General features: G+C 47.3%; 2 protein-coding genes and 1 non-coding gene across 3 annotated transcripts in view; 2 read left to right on the top strand and 1 right to left on the bottom strand.

Annotated features, from left to right (window-relative positions):
* Positions 1–2,049: 2,049 nt before the first annotated feature.
* On the bottom strand, positions 2,050–11,103 carry LOC142047623 (large ribosomal subunit protein mL51-like). Its single transcript, XM_075071535.1, has 4 exons — positions 10,840–11,103; positions 10,619–10,726; positions 6,292–10,389; positions 2,050–2,572 (listed from the first exon to the last, which is right to left on the bottom strand). Exons 1-3 carry the CDS (start codon positions 10,922–10,924, stop codon positions 10,193–10,195), a joined length of 390 nt encoding a protein of 129 aa, XP_074927636.1. The 5' UTR covers positions 10,925–11,103; the 3' UTR covers positions 2,050–2,572; positions 6,292–10,192.
* Positions 11,104–11,575: 472 nt separating this feature from the next.
* Positions 11,576–23,845, top strand: part of NCAPD2 (non-SMC condensin I complex subunit D2) — a 94,066-nt gene continuing 81,796 nt past the window's right edge. Inside the window, 5 exon segments of the mRNA XM_075071526.1 lie at positions 11,576–11,789; positions 15,967–16,042; positions 17,485–17,543; positions 17,998–18,179; positions 18,680–18,819. Of these exon segments, the coding sequence (XP_074927627.1) occupies positions 11,657–11,789; positions 15,967–16,042; positions 17,485–17,543; positions 17,998–18,179; positions 18,680–18,819 (590 nt within the window). The 5' untranslated portion in view covers positions 11,576–11,656.
* LOC116816281 (small nucleolar RNA U85) lies at positions 17,607–17,918 on the top strand. Its single transcript, XR_004371685.1, has one exon. It is a non-coding gene; the product is annotated as a small nucleolar RNA U85 (small nucleolar RNA).

Here is a 23,845-nt window from a genome sequence, read left to right as displayed (position 1 = left end):
CAGCCCCATGAGAACAGCAAAATAAAGTCAATGGATTTCAAGGCAGACTTGAGCAAACTCAGGGGTGTTTGCCAGTAAGATCCCATGGGAAGCAAGTCTAAGAGGAAAAACAATTGAAGACGGTAGTTTTTCAAAGAGACATTATTAAGGGCACAAGAGCAAACTATCCCACTGTGGAGGAAAGATTGGAAGTATGGCAAGAGACCACCCTGGCTTACCCAGAAGAAACAAGAAAACATTCTACAAATACATTAGAAGCAAAAGGAAGACCAAGCACAGGGTAGGCCCATTACTCCATGGGAGCAAGGGGGGAAATAACAGAAAGTGTGGAAATGGCAGAGGTGCTTAATGACTTGTTTCAGTTTTCACCAAGAAAGTTGATGATGAATGGACATCTAACATAGTGAATCCTAGTGAAAATGAGCTAGGATCAGAGGCTAAAATAGGGAAAGAACAAGTTAAAAATTATTTAGACGAGTTAGATGTCTTCAAGTCACCAGGGCCTGAGGAAATGCATCCTAGAATACTCAAGGAGCTGACTGAGGAGTTATTTGAGACATTAGCGATTATCTTTGAAAACTCATGGAAGACGGGATTCCAGAAGACTGGAAAAGGACATATATAGTCCCAACCTATAAAAAGGGAAATAAGGACAACTTGGGGAATTACAGACCAGATAGCTTAACTTCTGTACCTGGAAAGATAATGGAGCAAATAATTAAACAATCAATTTGCAGTAAGATACAAGATAGTAAGGTGATAAGTAACAGCATGGATTTGTCAAGAACAAATCATGTCAAACCAGCCCGATAGCTTTCTTTAACAGAATAACAAGTGTTGTGGATAGGAGGGAAGCAGTAGATGTGAAATATCTTGACTTTAGTAAGGCTTTTGATACTGTCTTGCATTACCTTCTCATAAGCAAACTAGGGAAATACAACCTAGATGGAGCTACTATAAGATGGGTACATAGCTGGTTGGAAAACTGTTCTGAGCTATCAGTGGTTCACAGTCATGCTGGAAGGGTATAATGAGTGGGGTCCCACAGGGATTAGTTCTGGGTCCAGTTCTGTTCAATATATTCATCAATTATTTACATAATGGCATAGAGAGTACATGTATAAAGTTTGAGGACTATACGAAGCTGGGAGGGGTTGCAGGTGCTTTGGAGGATAGGATTATAATTCAAAATGATCTGGAAAAACTGGAAAAATGGTCTGAAGTAAATGGGATGAAATTCAAGGACAAATGCAAAGTACTCCACTTAGGCAGGAACAATCAGATGCACACATACGAAATGGGAAATGACTGCCTATGAAGGAGTACTGCAGAAAGGGATCTGGGGGTCATAGTGGACCACAAGCTAAATAAGAGTCAACAGTAACACTGTTGCAAAAAAGCAAACATCATTCTGGGATGTATTAGTAGGAGTGCTGTAAGTAAGACATGAGAAGTAATTCTTCCGCTCTACTCTGCGCTGATTAGGCCTCAACTGGAGTATTGTGTCCAGTTTTGGGCGCAACATTTCAGAAAAGATATGGAGAAACTGGAAAAAGTCCAGAGAACAGCAGCAAAAATGATTAAAGGTCTAGAAAACGTCCAAAAGATGGGGTACCAGCATGAATTCCTCTAAGCTCAATTACCAGCTTAGAACCTGTAGCGCTGCCACCAACCAGGAATTCCAGTGCCTGGTACACTCTGGTCCCCCCAAAACCTTGCCCGGGGAACCCCAAGACCCAGACCCTCTGGATCTTTAACACAAGGAAAGTAAACCCTTTCCCCCACCGTTGCCTCTCCCAGGCTTCCCTCCCTGGGTTACCCTGGAAGATTACTGTGATTCAAACTCCTTGAATCACAAAACAGAGAGGAAAATTCACCTTCCTCCCTCCTTCTCTTTCCCCTCCCAGACTCTCCCTGAGAGAGAAAGTAATCCTAACACAGAGAGAAATTAGCCTTTCTCTCCCCCTTCCCTCCTTTCTCCCCACCAATTCCCTGGTGAATCCAGACCCAGTCCCCTGGGGTCTCACCAGAATAAAAAAAACAATCAGGTTCTTAAACAAGAAAACTTTTAATTAAAGAGAGAAAAACAGTAAAAATTATCTTTGTAAATTTAAGATGGATTAGGTACAGGGTTTTTCAGCTATAGACACTGGGAATACCCTCCCAGCCTAAGTATACAAGTACAAATTAAAATCCTTTCAGCAAAATACAAATTTGAACTCCTTCCAGCCAAATACACATTTGCAAATCCAGCCAAATGCACATTTGCAAAAAAGAAAACAAACATAAGCCTAACTCGCCTTATACCTACCTAGTACTCACTATTTGAACTTATAAGAGCCTGTATTGGAGAGATTGGAGAGAAACCTGGTTGCACGTCTGGTCACTCTCAGAACCCAGAGAGAACAACAACCAAAAACTAACAGCACACACAGAAACTTCCCTCCCTCAAGATTTGAAAGTATCCTGTCCCCTGATTGGTCCTCTGGTCAGGTGACAGCCAGGCTTACTGAACTTGTTAACCCTTTACAGTCAAAAGAGATATAAAGTACTTCTGTTCTATTAACTCCTACTATGATTCTGGGGAACTTTCACGGGAGAGTGCATCAACTTCCTTGATCTGTTGCCGCTGCAGACGTTTCCGGGTTGTGGAGAGGTCACCTCTCCCACGCCACCGTTACTTTTCCTTCATCGTAGACACCGTCAGGCCACTCAGCGTCATCTCCTCCCTGGGCTGTAAACTGAAAACCTGTAAGTCTCTGGAATATAAAAGGGCTTGAGAGAATTAACGTGGTACACTCTGGGCTTTAGGGAGGAATTGGGAAATGCTATGAGGTAGTTAACAGCTCCCAGGCGCTCTTGGACCGTGAATGGCCCTTCCCATGATGCTTCCATCTTATGGGCCTGTTGCGCCTTCAAGACCATAACCTGGTCTCCTACCTTGAAGGAACGCTCTCTGGTATGTCTATCATACCAGGCCTTTTGCTCTTTTTGAGCATCCTTTAGGTTTTCTTTAGCAAGGGCTAAAGAGTGTCGGAGGGTGTTTTGTAGGTTGCTTACAAAGTCCAGAATGTTAGTTCCTGGAGAGGTGTAAACCCTCCCATTGCTGCTTCACCAACTGTAATGGCCCTTTAACCTCGTGGCCATACACAAGCTCAAAACGGTGAGAACCCTAAACTGGGATGTGGTACAGCCCTGTAAGCAAAGAGCAACTGCTGCAACACTAGGTCCCAGTCATTGGAGTGTTCATTCACGAATTTACGGATCATGGCCCCCAAAGTTCCATTAAACCTTTCCACCAGGCCATTGGTTTGATGGTGGTAAGGGGTGGCAACCAAGTGATTCACCCCATGAGTTTCCCACAGTTCTTTCATGGTCCCTGCCAGAAATTTGTCCCTGAATCCGTAAGGATTGGAGGGCCAACCTACCCTGGCAAAAATGTCTATTAGGGCCTGGCACACAGTTTTAGCCCTAGTGTTGCCTAGAGCTACTGCTTCTGGCCATCGGGTAGCAAAGTCCACGAAAAGTAATATGTACTGCTTTCCTCTGGGGGTCTTTTTTGGGAAAGGACCCAGAATATCCACAGCTACTCGCTGAAATGGGGACCTCTATTATGGGGAGTGGCTGGAGAGGGGCCTTGACCTGGTCTTGGGGCTTTCCCACTCTTTGGCACACCTCACAAGACCGGACATACTTGGCAACATCCTTGCCCATCCCCTCCCAGTGGAAGGACTTCCCCACCTGTCTTTGGTTCTGTTCACCCCAGCATGGCCACTGGGATGATCATGGGCTAAGCTTAAGAGCTTCCCCCGGTACCTAGTTGGAACCACCAACTGTTTTTGTGGATGCCAGTCTTCCCGGTGTCCACCAGAAAGAGTCTCCTTATATAAAAGCCCTTGTGTTTTATAACAAACCGGGATCGGTTAGAAGAGCTGAGAGGCGGTTGGGGTGCTCCGTGCCGCCGCCCAAGCTTTCTGAAGGCTGTCATCTGCTTCCTGCTCAGTCTGGAACTGTTTCCTGGAGGCTGGAGACACCAGTTCTTCCTTAGACTGTGGACTTGGGCTTGGTCCTTCGGGAAGCGATGTAGGTGATGGGGGGTTGTTTTCGTGGCTGGTGAACCGCTCCCGCTGGTGCACCAGGTGGTTTCAGGCTCTGGCTGAGCCTCTTGGGTCTGGTTGTCTGCTGCTTCTGCCAGTTCAGGCTCGCTGGCGCCTCTGGCGTTGGGGTTGAAGATGCGTTTGCAAGCGCTGGCGTCAGTGCTGGCAATGGTTCTGGTGCTGGTTGCATTTCCAGGTCCGGGTCTGGGACTGGAAGTACTGTGGCTGTTGCAGTCGTTGGCAGGGAATCCGGGTCCACTACCTCTGTCTGGGTCTCTGCTAACACAGACGGGGCCCCTGTGGACGGCTCAGGAACAGGGATGGGTCTGGAATTGCTTGCCTGGCTTGCTGCGTGTAACCATTCCCACCCTCTTGGCCCACTTTACCTGGTTGGCCAAGTCTTCCCCAGTAGCATGGGGATGTGATAATTGTTATAGACTGCAAAAGTCCACATTCCTGACCAGCCTTTGTACTGGACAGGCAGTTTAGCTGTAGGCAAGTTTACAGCTTGTGCCATGAAGGGGTAAATTGTCACTTGGGCCTTTGGGTTGATGAATTTGGGGTCCACTAAGGATTGGTGGATAGCTGACACTTGTGCCCCCGTGTCTCTCCACGCGATAACCTTCTTTCCGCCCACTCTCAAAATTTCCCTTCGCTCCGAGGGTATTTGAGAGGCATCTGGGTCTGGGGATCTTTGGAGTGATGGAGATATAATGAACTGCACTCGGTTGGGGTTCTTGGGGCAGTTGGCCTTTATATGTCCCAGTTCATTACACTTGAAGCATCGCCCAGCTGACTGGTCACTGGGCCGAGGTGGGTTACTGGAGATTGGTGAGGTGAGAGAATAGGGCGTCGGCGGCTTTCCTTGGGTTGTAGGTGGGGTCTTGGGTTGCCCTCTCGGGTATAGGGTTTATTGTCGGTGTGACCCCTGTGATATTCGCTCCCTTGATAGTAGCTTTTTTTTTTTCTGCCACTTCCACCCATCTGGCTCCAATCTCCCCCATCCTCAGTTACAGTTTTGGGCTTCCCATCTAGGATGTACCTTTCTATTTCTTCAGGAACACCCTCTAAGAACTGCTCCAATTGTATTAGGAGGTGCATGTCATCCAGAGATTTAACATTGGCTCCTGATATCCAGGCATTATAATTTTTCCAATGTGGTAGGCGTGTCGGGTGAATGACACATCTGGTTTCCACCTTAGGGCTCTGAACCTCCGACGGGCATGCTCAGGTGTTAGCCCCATTCTGATTCTGGCCTTGGTTTTGAAAAAGTTTATAATCGTTCATGTTTTCCTTAGGCATTTCAGCCGCCACCTCTGCTAGGGGTCCACTGAGCAGTGGCCTCAGCTCTATCATGTACTGGTCTTCAGAGATGCTGTACCCATGGCAGGTTCTTTCAAAATTTTCTAGGAAGGCCTCAGTGTCATCATGTGCCTTGTAGGTGGGAAATTTCTTGGATGTGGAACAATAACTGGAGAAGGGTTGTTAGGGTTGACTGGAGCATACTGCCTAGCCTGCGCTAATTCCAGGGCCTGTTGGTGGGCTCCTCTCTCTGTCTTTTGTTCAGCCTCTCTTTCTTTCTCTTCCTCTCTTTCCCTCTCTTTTTCTCTTATCTCCAGCTCTCTCCTGTGGGCAGCCTTTTTCTTTTTCTCTCAGCTCCTTTCTTTTTCTCTCAGTTCCATCTCTTTTTTGTTTTATTTCTAGTTCTTTTTGTTTCTTTTCCATGTCTCGCTTGTGGTCTGCGTCTCTGATTTGTTCTCTGCCTCCAGTTTGCCAGTTCTTGTTTCAGGTGGTCGTGGTAGTCATGGTTTCTGCTTTCTTGTGTTGGGCGCTCTTGGTGTTTACTGCTTAAAATGAATGGCTTCAGCCTGTTGCCTTCTTCGGGTTGCTTAGCAACAAGTCTTTTTTAACTCCTCTACCTAGCTTATTTACCTAGTACTCACTATTCTGAACTTATAAGAGCTGTATCAGGGAGATTGGAGAGAAACCTGGTTGCACGTCTGGTCCCTCTGAGCCCCCAGAGTGAACAACAACCAAAAACTAACAGCACACACAGAAACTTCCCTCCCTCAAGATTTGAAAGTATCCTGTCCCCTGATTGGTCCTCTGGTCAGGTGACAGCCAGGCTTACTGAACTTGTTAACCCTTTACACTCAAAAGAGATATAAAGTACTTCTGTTCTATTAACTCCTACAATTTGTTTATGACACTATCATTGGAGATTAAAAGCAGGTTAGACAAAAACCTGTCAGGGATGGTCTAGATCAGTGGTTCCCAACCATTTTGTCTGGCAGGCGCCAGATGACGAGCCACTGAGGACCAGGACTGGTGGACAAGCATCTGCCGACATGCTGCTGAGAAGCGGCAATGTCAGTAGGCATCACTGCTGAAAAGCGGCAATGTCAATAAGAGTCGCCACTGAAATATCGCTGAAAATCATCGGTATTTCGGAGGCAACACCTCTGGATGATGCTGCTTCTCGGTGGCATTGTGGCAGATGCTCATCCACCAGCCAGTATGCGGGTGCACAAAGATGCCCTGGTGGGCACCATGGCGCCGGCAGGCACCATGCTGGGGACCACTGGTCTAGATAATACTTAGTCCTGCCATGAGTGCAAGGGACTGGACTAAATGACCTCTCAAGGTCCCTTCTAGTCCTATGATTATCTTTGCCATGCAACCTACTACTCGCAAATTTTATCTGTTGTGTAGATTGTGAAACAAAAAAATCAGAAAACCCTGAGTTGTGTCATGCTTTGGGAGGAGATATGTCTTTTATTTTACCCATTCCCCTTAAAAGATTGACTAACACTTTAGTTTCACTAACATTCAATTTAGTCTAGAATTGTTTGGTGTGTTTACAGGGCTATGGTCCCACAAAGTGGAAATCAAGATGGAACCTTAACTAGGATGCCTCCAGATGATACAGATTTAAAAGACCCACATGAATAAGCCCCTGGAAGTACTTGCATTCATCTTTAGATGATGAAGCCAGCCAGCTCAGTTCCTGACAGTGAACCATCATTCTGGAAAAAGATCCCAGTACCTCTGCAACAGCCCTGAGAACATCCATGTGTGCATGTAGTGTGCATGTAGCCCAGGTGTTCTACCATCAGCCCTCCAAAGATTCTCAAGATTAAACCTGAACTGAGGTACATTCAATCTATCCCATCCTATCAAGGGAAAAGGAGCGGTTCTTTCTATATCCCAGCACAGGTTATGAAAAATGTAGCATGTTCACAGCTTGACCCACAAACACACCATCCTTTATTAGAATGATAAGATATGAACTACTAATAAAATGAGGTTAAAAAGTTTGGGAAACAAGGCAGGAGAAACTGATAGGATTAGAAAGGGAAAGCAAAGAGACAAGAGGTGTGGAATAGAAGGAATACAGGAGATATGGGGAAGCAAAAAGTGGGTGGCTGCAGGTAGGCTGAGCCGTCAATACATTGCTGCTGGAGCCATATTTCATATAATAGAATTTGATAGCAGCAGCAATAGTCAGAAACTCTAAAGCTTTGTCTACACTAGCACTTTTGTCCATCAGGGGTGTGAAAAAAAAAATCTCTCTCTCACCAACATAAGTTTCACTGACAAAAGTGCTGGTATGGCATAGAGCGGCTACACGGGAGACCTTACAGTGGTACAGCCGTAGTGGTACAGTTGTGCCGCTGTAAGGTCCATCCTGTAGACATAACCTCTGGAGCACTCTGACAGGGTTTGTAGCCTCCATAGGAGCAGTGCTTTCAAGCTCTTCCATAAAGGCATGAAGGTACACAAGATGGAGTAAGAGCCAAAGTTGTAGCCGGGTCTAAGGAGACTTCCCTCTGTCACCTGACTAGAGACCTATTGCTGACCCTCCTAGGGGCCAGAATTCTTCCATTATGTCCCTCTGCAGACAAAGGGCTCTAAGGGCTCAGCAGTGTTTCATGCTGGGGTACAACCCAAACAAGTTTCCAACTTCTGCCTCCCACTGGATCAGAATGGAAACCACTGGGTCTCTGCCAGGACACCCGCTAAAGCTTCCTCCAAGAGAGCATTGCTACTTGTTTCAATTCCCCAGTCACAACTGCTATCCCCACCACTGGAGGAAGGAGGGAAATGAACTCAGTTAATCTGTCACAGCTCCCTTACTGAGACTAATTCTTGACGCAATAGCATCTCAATGCAACACTTCTCCTCCTGGGGCACCACAGAACTCCTCATTCAGCTCTGTCTACAATGAGGCCTTGGTACATCAGGGACTCCCCATGGTAGATGTTTCAGCAAAGCCAACGAACTGCTGATGCTTCATTACAGAACTGGTATCCACCAGCCCAAGACCCCATCCACAAGCAGACATGCCAAACCCACAAGAAATTGGGCTTGTTTTTGGCTTAATTGGCTTGTGAGTTGCTTGTTGGCTAGTTTTTGGCTTGTCGCTTTTTGCTTCCTTTTTTTCCAATTGGCTCCCAGCAAGCAAGGGCAAGAGGGGGAGGAAGCCAGGGGAAGGGAGTGGGAGTGCGTCAGGGGTGCACAGCAGGCCAACCACAGTCCCAGACTGCATGCTGGGGGTATCTAGTCACATAGAGTGTTGAGATTCTTAAAGACTGGCTTGTTTTGAAATGGGATTAGCTTGATTTTTGGCTTGTGAAAGTCAGCGTGCTTATTTACCAAGTCAAAGTTGGCAACTGTGTCAACAACCTTCTTTCCCTCTCCCACAAGTCTGCCTCACATCCCCTTATTGTATGTAGTGCTGTAGCTATATCAATCCCAGAATTTGGTTCAATACAAGATATAACCTCATCCACCTTGTCTCTCTCAGTTCCTGTTGTAGCTCCCCACACAGGTACTGGATGATGCAACAAAGGACAGAGCTGAGTAGAGTGGGGATGGGAATTAAGCAACATTCAGAGAGGCATTGGATAATATCTAGTTATCATACACAATTTTTTTGGAAAGACTATTAAATCTTATACTTGGTTTTCAGCCCAGCTCTCACTGTGAGAAATCAGAATGTGAACTAATGGGGAGCAGAGTACCACAGATCTGCCTACCACAGATTTCTTACACCTGCCTCTGAAGGATCTGGTACTAGCCCCTCTATGAGCCAGGGCACTTGACTCCAGCTCTGATCCAGTAGGGCTGTTCCTACAAAAGATCTTGATGACAACCTGACTTCAGGGAAAATTTCAAAAAGGGTTTATCTAAATTTCACCTGCTTAAATTACATTAGTAACCTTTGGCTAAGACAAGTCACCTGTTCCAGAAGTATATTAAATATAGATTAAACACAGGACATAAAATAGTGTGAATTAGAAGGATTAATCATCCTTTAAAGACAAATTTCAATGCAACTTCAATTCTGGACTGTTAAGGTAACTTCGGCATTACTCAAGTCACAATTTATTGGAGGGTTTTGAAGGACAGACAGATGACTAAATTGTGAGCCGTAGCAGATGGGGCATGAGTGGAGAAGGAGAATACAAAAGAGACTTGCAACTCTCTGGGAGAATTATAAAATGGAATCAAGGTTGATTGAGTGCTGATAATTGAAATAATTTAATGTTTTGTGTCATTTCAATATTAAGATTGGTGTAACAAACTATGAAGCTGGAAACCAGATACTACAGGGAGGGATTGCAATAGAGCAATATGGGGAGCCAAACTAAGAAGATAAATTTAAGGGTGGTGCTGGTGAAGAAATAATCAGCAAAGGTGTGCAAAGGGAATCACAGAATTATCAGGGCTGGAAGGGACCTCAGGAGGTCATCTAGTCCAAGCCCCTGCTCAAAGCAGGGTCAATCCCCAGACAGGTTTTTGCCCCAAAGTTCCCTAAATGGCTCCCTCAAGGATTGAGCTCACAACCCTGGGTTTATCAGATGAATGCTTAAACCACTGAGCTATCCATCCCCCCTGAGGGAGCTCACAACTGAACAAGCAGGAGGGTCTGTAGGTAGGCTCAAAGGTAGAAGTTGGTTGTAGAAGAGCAACTCAGTTTATTATAATTTTACAACCTCCCCAATATGTGCACAGCTCCAGGTCCTAAACCTGTTACACCCAGGATGCCATTCCTTCCAGGATGCACATGGCTAGTTCTCACAGGTCTGCTCCTAGCGGTGCTTTCCAGTGCGGTTGAAGCGTTTGTACAGGAACCTGATCCTTTTGTTAAGGTTCTTGTAATCCTGATCAAACATTCGGTGACCTACAATATGCTTCTTGCGGATGCATCTCTGTAGCTCATTTCCCCGCCAGCCTCGCAGCCAGCTGGGCCCTGTGATCAAGTCCTTGGGGTGAACCTGGAAGTCTCCTGAGGAGGAAGGGGTAAGTGGGTAACAGAGGCAGTAACAGGAAAACAAACCCAGGGTAGCAGAAAAGTTACCCCCAGGGCCCATCAACCTCAATTAATTCTGACACCATTAAATTTTCCCCAGCCCCAGAGTAGGACTAACCTCTACTCTCCTGACCCCCCCCCATCTGGAGTTCCAGTTACTTTCCCTTCTTCCATGATATCCTCAGACCCACGGTTGGTCACTTACCTAGAATTCCTATATTGTCATAGACCCCAAATAAGGCTCGTTTCTCTGTCCAGCGATCAACCTCTTTAGGTTCAGGGGGCTCCTTCACATGGATCCAGCTGGAAACCCCTTGAAAGGGAGAAGACAGCTGAAGAACGAGATTATCAGGAAAAGGGCCTGACCCTGCCGTACCTGGCCGGGAGGGCACCACAAGGTCTGGGCGCGAACCCCGCCCCGCTCACCACAGTGGAGGCTCCTCGCGGTCTGGACCAGGGACGGGCTACGGCCCAAGAGGCCCCATCTTGCCAGCTGCAGCAGAGTCCCCATTGTGCCCCCTGCAAAGACAGAGCAACGGTCGGTGGGGCGGCCGGGCCTGCGCTCCCTGCTCCCTCCCCGCAGGAGCCACGAGCACAAGCCAGGCCGGCCCGACTGGAGGAGTGGGGGTCAGCAGCAGCGCGCGCCCCGCCTGGACACAGCCATTTTAACCAGCCGCTGCTTCCCAGAATGCACTGCTTCCCAGAATGCACCGCTCCCCGCGCGGCCTGTCTTGGCGCGCCCTGTGCCCGGCCACACGTCCGACCAAACCAATGGTGGCTGCTGTCCCCGAATGCCCCTCCCCCACACGCCGACAATGAACCTGGGCTCGAGAGATTCATCCCCACCCCCACCGGCGGTTGAGCGGCCGGGAACTGAGAGGTGAAGGGAGCCCCTGGTGTCTGATTGGTTGTTGTGTTCCAGCCGCCCCCTGATTGGCGCCGGTAACAAGGAGACGGTTGTGATTCGAATGCGGCAGGAGTTGGCGCGAATCCGGCCGTTCGGAGATGGCCGGGCTTGCACGTGGGTAATTGGACGGAGGTGAAGAGAGCGGTCTGGGCTGTGATTGGCTCCCTGGTGTTCCGCGGGCCCTGATAGGCTGAAGCTAGTGGTTGTGGTGTTTGCCTGCGCGCTTTGAACGTTGGGAGGAGGCGGACCGGCCGCGCTTGCTGGCCGGGCGCGCGGGTTGGGGGAGCCAGGCCGCCGCTGTCGCTCACGTCGTGTCTGTTCCCTGGCAGCCAGGAGATGCCGTCCTCGCCGCTCCCCTGGGAGTTCCACCTGCCCCTGGCCCCGGCCGACCTGCTCCGCAGCGGGGGCCCCGCGCAGTACGTGGTGCAGGAGGTGCTGGCCCCGGCCCAGGTTGCTGGGCAGCTGGCGGGTAAGAGGCGCGGCTCCCTCCCCGGCTCTGCGGTTACTAGCGGTGCCGCCTCGCGCGGTATGATTGTGACTCTGACAATTTTGCGGGTGTTTTTCCCCGATCTCGTGAAAACGGCTTCTCCCCTATTCAAAACGGGCGCCACCCCCCTCCCCCACTGCTGCCAATGGGGCTGAAGCCAGCAAAATGGGCGGCATCTCCTTACTGTCCCGCGGCGTCTAGGAGTGAGGCTGATCAATAAGCTGATATAAATAGCCCATTAAAAGGTGGGAGTTGCCTTATTCTGTGTGTGTTTGGAGGGGGGAGTGCGGGGGATGTCAGTGATAGTGACACCAGTCCCATTAGGGTGGATGTGGCCTATTCCCAACAGTTGACAAGAAGGGCTGAATGTCAGAGGGAAGATGATTTTTTTTTGTAGTAACCCTGTTATCCAGCCTTTATTCAGGCCTGATTTGATGGTGTCAAGTTTGCAAATTAATTCCAGTTCTGCAGTTTCTCTTTAAAGTTGTTTTGTTGAAGAATTGCCACTTTTAAGTCTCTTGTTGAGTATCCAGGGAGATTGAAGTGTTCTCCTACTGGTTTTTATGTGTTACCATTCCTGATGTCTGATTTGTGTCCATTTATTCTTTTGCATAGAGACTGTCCCGTTTGGCCAATGTACATGGGAGAGGAGCATTGCTGGCACATGATGGCATATATCACATTGGTAGGTGTACAGGTGAACTTGCTCCCTGTGGTGTGGCTGATGTGGTTAGGTCCTACGATAGTGTCCGTTGAATAGCTATGCAGACAGAGTTGGCAACAGGGTTTGTTGCAGGGATTGGTTCCTGTGTTAGTTTCTTTTTTTGTTGTTACTGGTATTTGCTTCAGGTTGGGGAGCTGTTTGTAAGCGAGGACTGGCCTGTCTCGCAATGTCTGTGAGAGTGAGGGATTGTCCTTCATGATGCGTTGGAGAGGTTTTAGTTGGGGGGTGAAGGTGGGGCTAGTAGCGTTCTGTTACTTTGTTGGGGCCTATCTTGTAGTAGGTGACTTCTGGGTACCCTTCTGGCTCTGTCAGTCTGTTTCTTCACTTCCCGAGTGGGTGTTGATAGAGATCCTGTAGGTGTTATCTTAGGGCTTGACTGTAGATGGACTAGATGACCTCCTGAGGTCCCTTCCAACCTTGATATTCTATCATCTACCAATGTGATATATGCCATCATGTGCTAGCAAATGCCTTCTGGGTCATTATAAAAAATAATTTTCCTTCTGATAGCCACACTGTCTTGTCAACTGTTGAGAATGGGCCACATCCACCCTAACTGAATTGGTGTCATTATCACTTTCGCCCCCCTCACCTTGGTAAGACAACTCCCATCTTTTCATGTACTGTATATTTATACCTGCTTACTGTATTTTTCACTCCATGCATCTGATGAAGTGAGTTATAGCTCACAAATGCATATGCCCAAATAAATTTGTTAGGGTCTATGTCAGGGGTCTCAAACACATGGCCTGCAGGGCTCTTCTGTGCGGTCTACCAAGCTCCCCCCTGCCTCTCTGCTCACTTCCAGGCCAGGGGTGAGCAAACTGATTCAGCTGTGGGATTACCCCCAGTGGCGCTGCAAGCCCCCTGCTGCTCCCTTGAGGAGCTGGCAGCACATCCCTTGGGGGAGGAGGCAGTCTCACTTCAAGGTACCGCCCCCGCAGCTCCCATTGGTGGGAACAGGGAACCGCAGCCAATGGGAGCTTTGTGGTAGGTACCTGGAGAAGCAGCAACGGAGCCCCGTGCCCACCCCTGCTCCCCCAGGGGCCATGGTTCCGGCCGCTTCCTGGAGCCTGATGTGCACTGCTGCCACTCCAGAGCTGCTCTAGGTAAGTGGTGCTGGGCTGGAACTCACACCCTGTACCCTTCCTGCACCCCAACTCTCCCTGCCCTGAGCCCCTTGCTGCACCCCACATCCCTCCTGCACCCAACTCCCTGCCCTGAGCCCCTGCTGCACCCCCTGGTGACAGGGAAGGGGCAGCATAGGGGTGGGAAGAGGAGGGGCCTCATGGAAGGGGTGGAGTCGGGGCAGGGGCAATGAGGATGGGGGTGTCAGTGATGTGGCCCTCGGGCCAATGCACTAGACTTCATGTGGCCCTTGTGGTCATTTTGAGTTTGAGACCCCCTGCTTTAAGGTGCCAAAAGGACTACTCATTGTTTTCACTGTTTTTGAGTGAATGAGTTGAAGCCAGCCCACGAGCAGTGTGGCTGCCAATGTGCGGTGCAGGAGCCAGAGATAGTGAGAGGCAGCAGAGGCTGAACAGTTGGTGGGGAGAGTGAGGGGGGGCAAGTACTGGGGCAGAGGGCGGTGTAGAGATGCCAGTCTTGCTCTGAGACATCTAGAAATGTTTGTGAAAAAAATTAGGGAGCTTGCTTGGATATCTTTCCTCTTCCCCTCTCTGTTTATCGGAAGCAGAGAGTTGGGACGTCCCACCACTGTTGTGCCCCTGACACCCACCCACAAATGGAGAAGGGGAGGATCAGACCTGGGAAAGCCACCCCCACACATTACCTAGGGTCCTTAATCAGTTTGGTCAGTCTCAGGCCTGGACCTCCTTCCAGGGATGATCCCCCTGTTCTCTCTTTTACGTCACGTTCCCTTTCTCCTCCTCTGTCATCACTACCTCCTTAAGCTTTTCCTCCCCTATAGACTGCACAGTGAGGGTCCAAGAAGATAAGTTGCAACACTTGTTAATGGTGTTTTGTCAAATCTGCAGTGAAAGTTTTCTTAAAATGAGCAACACGTGCTGGGTCATCATCCGAGATTACTATAACATGAATTATATGGCAGAATGTGCGTAAAACAGACAAGGAGGCATACAGTTCTCCCCCAAGGAGTTCAGTCACAGATTTAATTGACAGTTTTTTTTAAATGAGCATCATCAACATGCAAGCATGTCCTCTGGAATGGTGGCCGAAACATGAAGGGCATACAAATGTTTAGCATATTTAGCGTGTAAATACCTTGCAATGCCAGATACAGAAGTGCCATGCAAACACTTATTGTTGCTTTCAGGTGACATTGTAAATAAGAAGTGGGCAGCATTATCTCCTGTAAATATAAACAAATGTGTTTGTCTGAGCGATTGGCTGAACAAGTAGCAGCACTGAGTGGACTTGTAGGCTCTAAAGTTTTACATTGTTTCGTTTTTGAGTGCAGTTATGTAACAAACAAAAAAAATCTACATTTATAAGTTGCACTTTCAGGAGAAAGATTGCACTACAGAACTTGTATGAGATGAATTGAGATTTTTTTACAGTGCAAATATTTGTAATAAAAATATAAAGTGGGCACTGTGTATTTTGTATTCTATGTTGTAATTGAAGTCAATACATTTTGAAAATGTAGAAAAGCATCCAAAATATTTAATAAATTTCAATTAGGATTCTATTGTTTATCTGTGCAATTAAAACTGCGATTAATCGTGATTAATTTTTTTAGTTGATTAAATCGCAGTTAACTCAAGCAATTAACAGCCCTAGTAAAGACATGTAAAAAATTGAGAGGATTACTGAAAATTAGGGAGGATTGGCATGTGCTTCTTGGATGGTCCTGTAGCAGTGATATAGGGTCCTGGGGCAGCAGAAATCAGTAGAGCAGGGAGTTGGGAAAATGTTGCTACTGGATCTGGGGCCCTGAGCCCTGCAGCAACACTTAACTTCTCCCAGTGCCTTGAGACTTCTCCTCTACTTGACATCCAAGCAGAAAAGAAGCCCCAGGGGGACCAGCGAGCCAGAGACTTGATGCTGTTAGATCCAGAGAAGGGGTGGCGAGGGAGAACACTTCAGGCAGCAAGGCAAGTGACAGGAGAAGTCCAGATAGTAATAGACAATGGATGACTGTTCCCCTATCTTAGGGGTAAGGAGAAGATAAATGGAGTCTCCGTCTGAGCAGCCAGAGAGGGGGTGTCCATTTTGTGTCCATTAAAGGCTGTCTTTTCATCCTGAAATTATCACACATAGCCAAAAGAGTGGAGGGGAGTTAAAAAGTCACGAGGCTAAAAAAAAAAATAGTTTGATAGCTTTTTGTTTTTTTGTTTGTTTAAATCTCGTGATTTTTGTGGGGCCAATCTCATGACTTTGGCATTTGATTCATGATTTTTGATCTCTTGCAGTTGGCAGTATTGTGTTAATTGTGTCTCCCTGTCTCTTCAGAATTCCAGCGGGCGTTCCAAGTGCAGGGGCCACTAGCCATCCTGCAGCACTTCGACACCCTCTACAGTCTACTCCAGTGAGTACCCCGCATGCAGGGGTGGGAGGGAGTGGTTTGATCATGGGCTTCAGGGGTGATGGTGGTCAGTGGTAGTGGGCACTGCTGTTCTTGTTCCTACCAAGGGTTCAGGAGAACAGAGTCCTGGGTGTATCTGCAGAGGTATCCAGATGGGGCTAGGCCCTGGCTGGGTCCATTTATAGATGCCTCCTCTTCCTGAGCACAGTAGGGCCTGGTGCTGTGAGTGGCATGAATCCATCCCCCACCCTGCGGTGATCCCACTGGCATATTAGTTAGTGATGTGATAACATAAGCATTGACTGTTTAACTGGTTACTGCATTCGCCATCTGGGGAAGGAGAGGGCATTAAGCTGTGGCGGAGCTGGAAATTGAGAGTTGCTGGAGGGAAGGGAATGTTACAGCTGGGCAGGAAACAGATTTCCTATCTCACAAATATTTTAGGTAGGCCATTCTCCCCCCTTCACCTCCCCATTCAACATCAGGACAAAACAGATACCTTTTGTTATGGGTGTGTGTCTTAGAGCTGTTTTGTGAGTTTTATTACAGGATAAAAATTTGGTTTGTCTGGTTAAATAGTATTGGAGGGTGATTAGTGTATGTGAGTTCTATATTAAGCAATTTTTCACTCTCAGCCTTATGTCAGCTTATCTTGCAGTTTCCGTAGTTTGTAGTAGGAAAACATCTATTGATTTGTACTAATCGAGGTCTACAAAACTTTTGCTGACATAGCAATGTCAATAAGGGGTGTATATAATGGTGTCCTAGTTTTTGGCCAAGTCTGGACAAGGCCTTAGTTACCATATTGTAACTTCTTGCATTGCCTATGTCTTTTTTGTAACTTTTTGTGTTTAGTACAGTATCAGACTCTCTCTAATTCAAATAATTTGCATTTCCAGACCACAGCTAAGTATTTGTTACTCAAAAGTGAAGTGGTATTTGCTAATTGATAAGCTTACTAAGCAATAAATTCTGATCGCTCACCTAGATCCACTCTGTTTGTTTTGTTTATAACCTTTTAAAATGTTCTTCTATGAAGTCTGTGTATGTGTAGAGGCCTGTCTTGGAGGTGCTGATGCACTATACTAAGTTTTGCTCTTAATGTAGGTGTTCAGTCTGTTACCTGAGGAGGAATATAGTGTATCCTCCCAAAACTCTAGCACATGCATTTGGAGTACAGAATTTTCTGAGAAGTTACAGGTAAACCCATCAATGAGTTAGATTAATTCTTTTATCTTCAAATTCTCCAGGGAAACTCTCTGCTGAACGTATTTGACCTGTCTTATAAATTGATCCCTCTAGTCACAAATGTGGGCAGGTTGGGAGAGGACTAGGTTTAGAAGACAAGTCTACAGTTGCTCCTGAAGACTCTTGTGTGACAGCCTTGAACTAGGCCTAGTGCCAATGGTCATCCTGTATTTTATCATCTGTTGTCTGCCTCACAGCCACTTCCGGTCCGTAAATGCTGCAGTCAAGGAGGATGCCCTGGAGCTGATGGTGAAAGGTAGGTGTGAGGATCCTTCTCCCATTGTGGAGGGGATGGTGAGATATTTGCTTCCTCCCTGCAGCTTTATGATGATATAAAGGCAAATGTGACTCCATTGGCTGGACTGCACCCTCACCCATCCCTGATACTGGTCTGTAATCTTGGCAGGCAGTGCAGAGTTGTGTGTGTTTGCTGTAAGGGCAGACCGACAGGAAGCCCCATTTTCCATTTCATTCCTGGTGGGATATATCCCAGCCCCTAGCAAGTGGTCCTAGGAGCTGGGCAGGGGATGGGGACAGGGTGAACTTAGCATCTCTGGGTCCTGGGTCACAGGGTGTAGCCCAAATTATGGCTGGTGAGGCATGAGCACAGTTCTTTGGTAATCTGATGGCTGCTGTGAGTTTGTTACGAGGGAAGTGGGTGCTTCGGTGTGTATGGGTAGTGATGCCTATGCCTTCTCACCTCCTTACAGTGGTGTCCCGTCACTCCAGTGACCTCTCTTCCATCTTGGATAATCTTGACCTGAACCCTTCAGACCGTACCACTCACCTCAATGCTCTTAAAATGAACTGCTATGTACTGATTCATCTAGTGGAGGCCTTTGAAATAGACTCCTGCAAGAGTGGCTTGACAGGGCTAGATCCCAGTGGGAAGGTATGTATGTGGGGGTGGATTATGCATCTCCATTTTCATAAAAACTTTGTTCTTACACATTGATGTCCCCTCAGATGACTGTAACATCAGTTCAGTGCCATAGCTGGAATTTCCCATATGGATACTGGGCAGGCCAATATGACATAAGGAAAGCCAGGCTGTGGTACATGCACCTCTAAGAAATGCTTATGGCAGCAGCTTCAGGAGACAGGACATATCACAGCATGTAATGGTCCACTGATCTCTAAATGCGCAGGCTGTTCTCTGTGCTGCCTCCCACTTCTGTGTCTGCCTTTGTTGCAGTTCCAGTATACCAGCATTTCCTCCCAAGCACATGCCTCTTCCCCCCACATATTAGAGGGAAGCAGCTGCTTCCATTTGGTATAGCTCTTTGGCTCCTGGCAGGTTTGGGGCAAGGGTTTCATTACTGTAAAGCTTGAGTGTCGCCTCCAGCTTTAAAAGGAAATGCTGCCTGATGTGAATACCCATAATCTCCTCAGAGCAAGAAGAACCGCACCACGGGCACAGGCTTCTGCTGGGAGGAAGAGAGGCAGCCAGTCATACATCTGCTGACACAGCTGCTGCAACTGAACCTCCGTCGACTGTGGTGTGGTTTGGTGGTGGAGGAGGAATTCATCAGGTAAAGGTTGAAGTGAATGCTGGGGAGAGGAAGAAAGGATGGAATGGCTGCACGTGTGAGCTGTATGTGGGAGATTTTTTTGGAAGGGCTGACTTGTAAGAGGATAGATGGATAGGTAAATCAGTTTGTCGCATCTCATTCAAAGGCAATCTATAGGATGTGAACCTTAAGGGAGTAAAGAGTTTGAGAAGAAATTTGGGAGAACAGGGTAAGACTGAACCAAGGAAAAAGTTTGGGAACCATTCCCAGTGCTGGAGGGGGAAGGATAGCTCTGTGGTTTGAGCATTGGCCTGCTAAACCCAGGGTTGTGAGTTCAGTCCTTTGTAGCGGGGCTTTAGGGATCTGGGCAAAAAAAAAAAAGGTTTGGGATTGGTCCTGCTTTGATCAGAGGGTTGGACTAGATGACTACCTAGAGGTCCTTCAACCCTGATATTCTATGATTCGGAGGGATCTATGAGCATGACACCTCACTGCAAAGGCCTGAGAAAAAAAATCTTTTTTCTTTTTTTTTTTTTTTTTTTTTCCCCCCCATTTTCAATATTGCTGTGGTTCCGTCTCTCCCCCCCGCCACATGGAGAGAGTGTTCTCAGTGCCACCCCTCCCCTGCTGGCTAGATGAGAAGCAGCAATGATGGCCTAGGATGGAGTGAATTGGGCTGGGTGAGCTGAGCCAGGCCACCTGGTGCCATTGTTGAGATTCCTCTGCTCCCAGAATGGAATTGGCCATTAGTTCATGAACAGCAGCAGCCTCAGTGGTAGGTAGAAGTGTCTCCCTGCTGTTGGAAAATCATGGCATGGGCTAATTTCATGGTTTTGTTTGTTTTTTATGCAGTCCATGAAATCTTTACACAGGGCTTTAGTCATTGCTTAGGACACTGAGAAGTTGGAGCCAAGGCAACAGTGAGAGGTGGAAACTTTTTAAGGCTCTGCCAGTTCAGATCCTCTGGAGGGTGGGGGGTGTCGGATCTCTTTATCACTCCCTATTTTCTCTCAGCCTAGTGACTGGCAGCTGTTACCGATTTTGGAGAAGCCCAGCATCAGCCACCAGAAGCATCGGGCCGTGCGGGAGGCAGTAATGCATCTGCTTGCTGTGGCTCTGACTCACTATGACCACATGCTCAGTGAGTCTGTCACCTACCTCCCTGATGTGGGATTCCCTCGTGTACACCCTGAACCTTTTCTTTTTCCCTCCTGTGTTGGCAGGTGCAACTCTGAAGATCTCACAGATGCTGCAGCACTTTGAACATGTAGCCCATGTTTGCGGGGCTGTGAGCCTGTGGGCCACAGAGTATGGCAGAAGAGCATGGTGGAGAGCTGCTGAGGTAGAAACTCTCAAGCCCCTGCTCTCTCCATCCCCAGCAGCTTTGGGCACTGACTCTTTCTTTGTGCAGGGGATTGGCCAGAAGTCCACAGGATCTGACTCGGAGATGCTTCTGGAGTGAAGGTGTGCTGCTTTTCTCACAGAACTGGCTGAACAAATCCCAGCAATTGTGCTGTCAAACATGAGTGTCCCCTGCATCATTTGGATGGAGAGGTATTGCTTGGAAGGGGCAAAACACAACATATCCAGGGAAGGAATGTGTACCATAGTGGTGTCCAATTTTTGGCCTGAGGATTGAGTGAGTGTATATCACAAAGATCAAGAAGTTGCAATCAATATCTGAGGCAGATTCTGCGCTTGCTGCATATCCTACATGCTCTGGTGATGCGAACAGAGCAGGAACCACTGCAGAAAGTACCATGCTGAGAATTCCCCCACATAGGTAATATCAACAGCAGAAAATTGGGTGGGGGAAGAACTGGCTCTTGTCCCTGCTTTGCGCCGCCTTCTCCTGGATGCCTGTGAGGAGAGAAATACCAATCCTCTGCTAGGCTCAGGCAGAGCCAGCTAACTGTGCAGCTCTCCCTGGGGCTCCCACAGCCAATAGCCAGATGGCGTGGTATTTGCCAAGGTGTTTTACCAGGTAAAATCATGTTTTTGGTAAACCTTAAGAAGGCATTTTCTGTTTTAAAAACTGTTTCATATAGCAATAGTTCACATTCAACTTAGCCTTTAAGTTACATATCAAGTTACGGTACAATATGCAATAGATTTGTAGATATTATTAGGTTGTACAAATAAAAAATAAATCATTGGGCATAATACTCAATTTAATTATATATACTGAACATCAAATGTTTATACTTCCATTTCAGTATTTTCTAAAGGAATTACTTATGGACTCATTTCAGTTTCAAATATATGAACAAACTTGGAAAACATATTTGGATGATGTGAGGAAATGACAGTAAATGCAGGTTGAAGCATATAGGAATCAGAAGCATGCAATTGCAGACTAAACCCAAGTATTTGGCCATACAACATTCTGATGCAGAAGACACAACTTTTGATGTAAGTGGATTGACCGAGCCTAATTCCTCATTTATTAGTTTTCAAATGGAATAATTCAAGTTTGAAAAGATTTTGTTTTGTAACCTTGCTGGAAGTGAATGCAATTATTTTTCCTAATTTAACCCAGGTTAAAGATGGTATTTACAGCATCCTGTCCTAAACTAGTTTTTTCCTGGGAGAATTGCCAACCTGCCATAAGCAGCCAGAACTTTCTTCTGTCTTTCCTCATCAGAATGCAGCATTTGGCCAAATAGGGTTGCTGCCTGAGAAAATGCATTGGGGGGGAAGAACAGTGCTATTTTGGGGTCTGTGGGAGAAGTTGGTGCTCCCATAATAAGAACCTGAATTTGCTTCTAATTTACACGCAGGGTGTGGCTTACCTCAGCCTCATAACCAAATACAATTTAAGTCATTCTCAAAGTCTACAAATGATACTCATTCCAGATGGAGCTGAGACCTAGGTCATAGGAGGGCTGTGGAGACACAACCATCCTGGCTCAGCACCATTGCCTTGTTGTCACACAGGAATTCTGATGGACAGGAATTGAATATTGGTTTACCATCCAGGTTAGGATGCTATAACGCTGGAACATCCTTACTGTCTTAGCATGAGTCCTGGTTGGAAAATGGAGTCTACAGAAATATGCCCGCCATTCGCTCCCAGTATAATGAAGTCATTTTCTCTCTTCAGAGCTATGTGATGAGAAATGCCATCCTGACAGCCATGGCAGAGATGTTGTTGCAGGTGCTGAGTGGAGATCAGCTAGAGGAAGCTGCAAGGGGTACTCGGGACCAGTTCCTGGATACACTGCAGACCCATTTATGTGATGTCAGTGGGTTTGTGCGCAGCCGTGTGCTGCAGCTCTTCACTCGGATTGTCCAGCGGAAGGTGAATCTCTGTGTGAGGAGACTGGGGGGTTGGCTTCAAACTGCTCTACTGTGAAGGGAGGGGTGAGGGAGAACATCAAGGCTCTTGCTGGGCTCTGAGGAAACTTGGCTGCAGAGAACTTCCCAGAGTGGGGAATGAAAGATTGCATCTAATTTCTCTAGGGCTTCTGGGTAACCTCTTCAATCTGCTCTTTGCTGCAGGCCCTGCCCTTGGCTCGGTTCCAGGCTGTGGTGTCTCTGGCTGTGGGCCGTCTCCAAGACAGATCAGTAACAGTGGTTAAGAATGCCATCCAGCTGCTGGCTGCATTTCTCTCAAACAACCCCTTCTCCTGCAAGGTAACCGTTTTTACTATGCTGGAATTTCTGTGCCTCCCCTGGGGCAGGAGCCACCAGGGAGAGAGTGGTCACCAGTCTTTGGTTGTGGCTCATGTTGGAGGCTTACTTGCTTTTTCTGATATCCAGGTGCCTTAATATCTAGGTTTTCCATCCCCTCGTGCAGCTTGCATGTGTGCAGGGGCATGGTGTATGCCTCTTGACTCTGCTGAAAATCTGTGCCAGTTTGATTTGAGTCTGCAGTGGGGACTCTTCTTTGAGATCTTGGTTCAGACTTTGGGATCTTGCTCCACTGCATCCCTTAGTCATTGTGCAACAGCATGAGCTCCTTCTTCACTTAGACTTCATCCCAAACTGCTTAGTTTCACTTCCCAGAACGGGGGCTGCAGTAGGTTGCCTGTCTGTGGACTAGAACCAGCTACTCCAGCTTCCAAAAGCAGGTGTCTTCTACAGGCCTGAGGTACTTAAAAGTGGGAGCTGAAAGCAGGCTGTGGGGGAGCAAGGAGGATCCTAAGAGTTAAGAAAATGAGACTAGAATGAAACATTCCCATTCTCCCCTGACATCCCCAGCTAAGCTGCACTGATTTGGCTGAGCCACTCAAGAAAGAGATGCAGAAGCTGCAAGAAATGAGGGACAAACATACAGCAACAACTGGTAATCTCCTTTTTTTTTTTTTCCTTCCCCATCCTAGTGGATATACTATACCCTCTCAGGCCACGTCTACACTACGGGATAATATCGAATTAGCTAAAATCGGTTTTATAAAACTGATACTATAAATTCGATTTCATGCGGCCACACTAGGCACAGTAATTCGGCGTTGTGCGTCCATGATAGGTCCGAGGTAAACAGTCGATTTCTGAAGCGTTGCTTGTGGGTAGCTCTTCTGTAGCTATCCATAGTTTTCCAGCAGTCTCCCCGCTCCTTGGAATTATGGGTTGAATCATGATTGTCGGGGTCGTTCTGGGTAACTGTCGTCGTCATTCTTCCTCCGGGAAAACTCAGCTGACAATCCTTTCGCCTCGTTTTTCCCTGGATTGCCCTGGCAGACGCCTAAGCAACGGCAACCATCGGAACCGTTCAGCTTTTTTTTTTTCTCCGGCACGTTGTGTCTGGATGCCGCAGAGAGGAGGCGATACTCACGCTGCACAGCAGCATTCACATTGCTTTTGCAATGATAGAGAGATGGTTTACCGGTCTGTTCTGTACATCTGAACTGCGGAGAAAACTGGCAATGAGATGAGTTTATCTCTTAACTCCTTGTACTGTCCGTGCTATCTCTGAGTGCCTCGGCTGAAATCGGCGGGGGCGCAATGCAAAGCGAAAATTGAATTGATCATTGGATTGAGTCAATCCTCCCTTATGTTTCTAAAAATAGTGTAGTCCTGCCTAGAATAAGGGCAAGTGTATTAT

The sequence above is a fragment of the Chelonoidis abingdonii genome, chromosome 1 (genome assembly GCF_003597395.2).
Source record: "Chelonoidis abingdonii isolate Lonesome George chromosome 1, CheloAbing_2.0, whole genome shotgun sequence".
In the NCBI taxonomy this organism is placed as follows: Eukaryota; Metazoa; Chordata; order Testudines; family Testudinidae; genus Chelonoidis; species Chelonoidis abingdonii.
This window is presented reverse-complemented; position numbering and strand designations above follow the sequence as displayed.

Excerpts from the sequence above, each read along its gene's own strand:
- LOC142047623 (XM_075071535.1), bottom strand. The coding sequence starts at position 10,924 with ATGGGGACTCTGCTGCAGCTGGCAAGATGGGGCCTCTTGGGCCGTAGC. Across the intron at positions 10,727-10,839 it reads CGCGAGGAGCCTCCACTGTG|GGGTTTCCAGCTGGATCCAT; the intron begins GTGAGCGGGGCG and ends CTCCCTTTCAAG. Across the intron at positions 10,390-10,618 it reads TGACAATATAGGAATTCTAG|GAGACTTCCAGGTTCACCCC; the intron begins GTAAGTGACCAA and ends CTTCCTCCTCAG.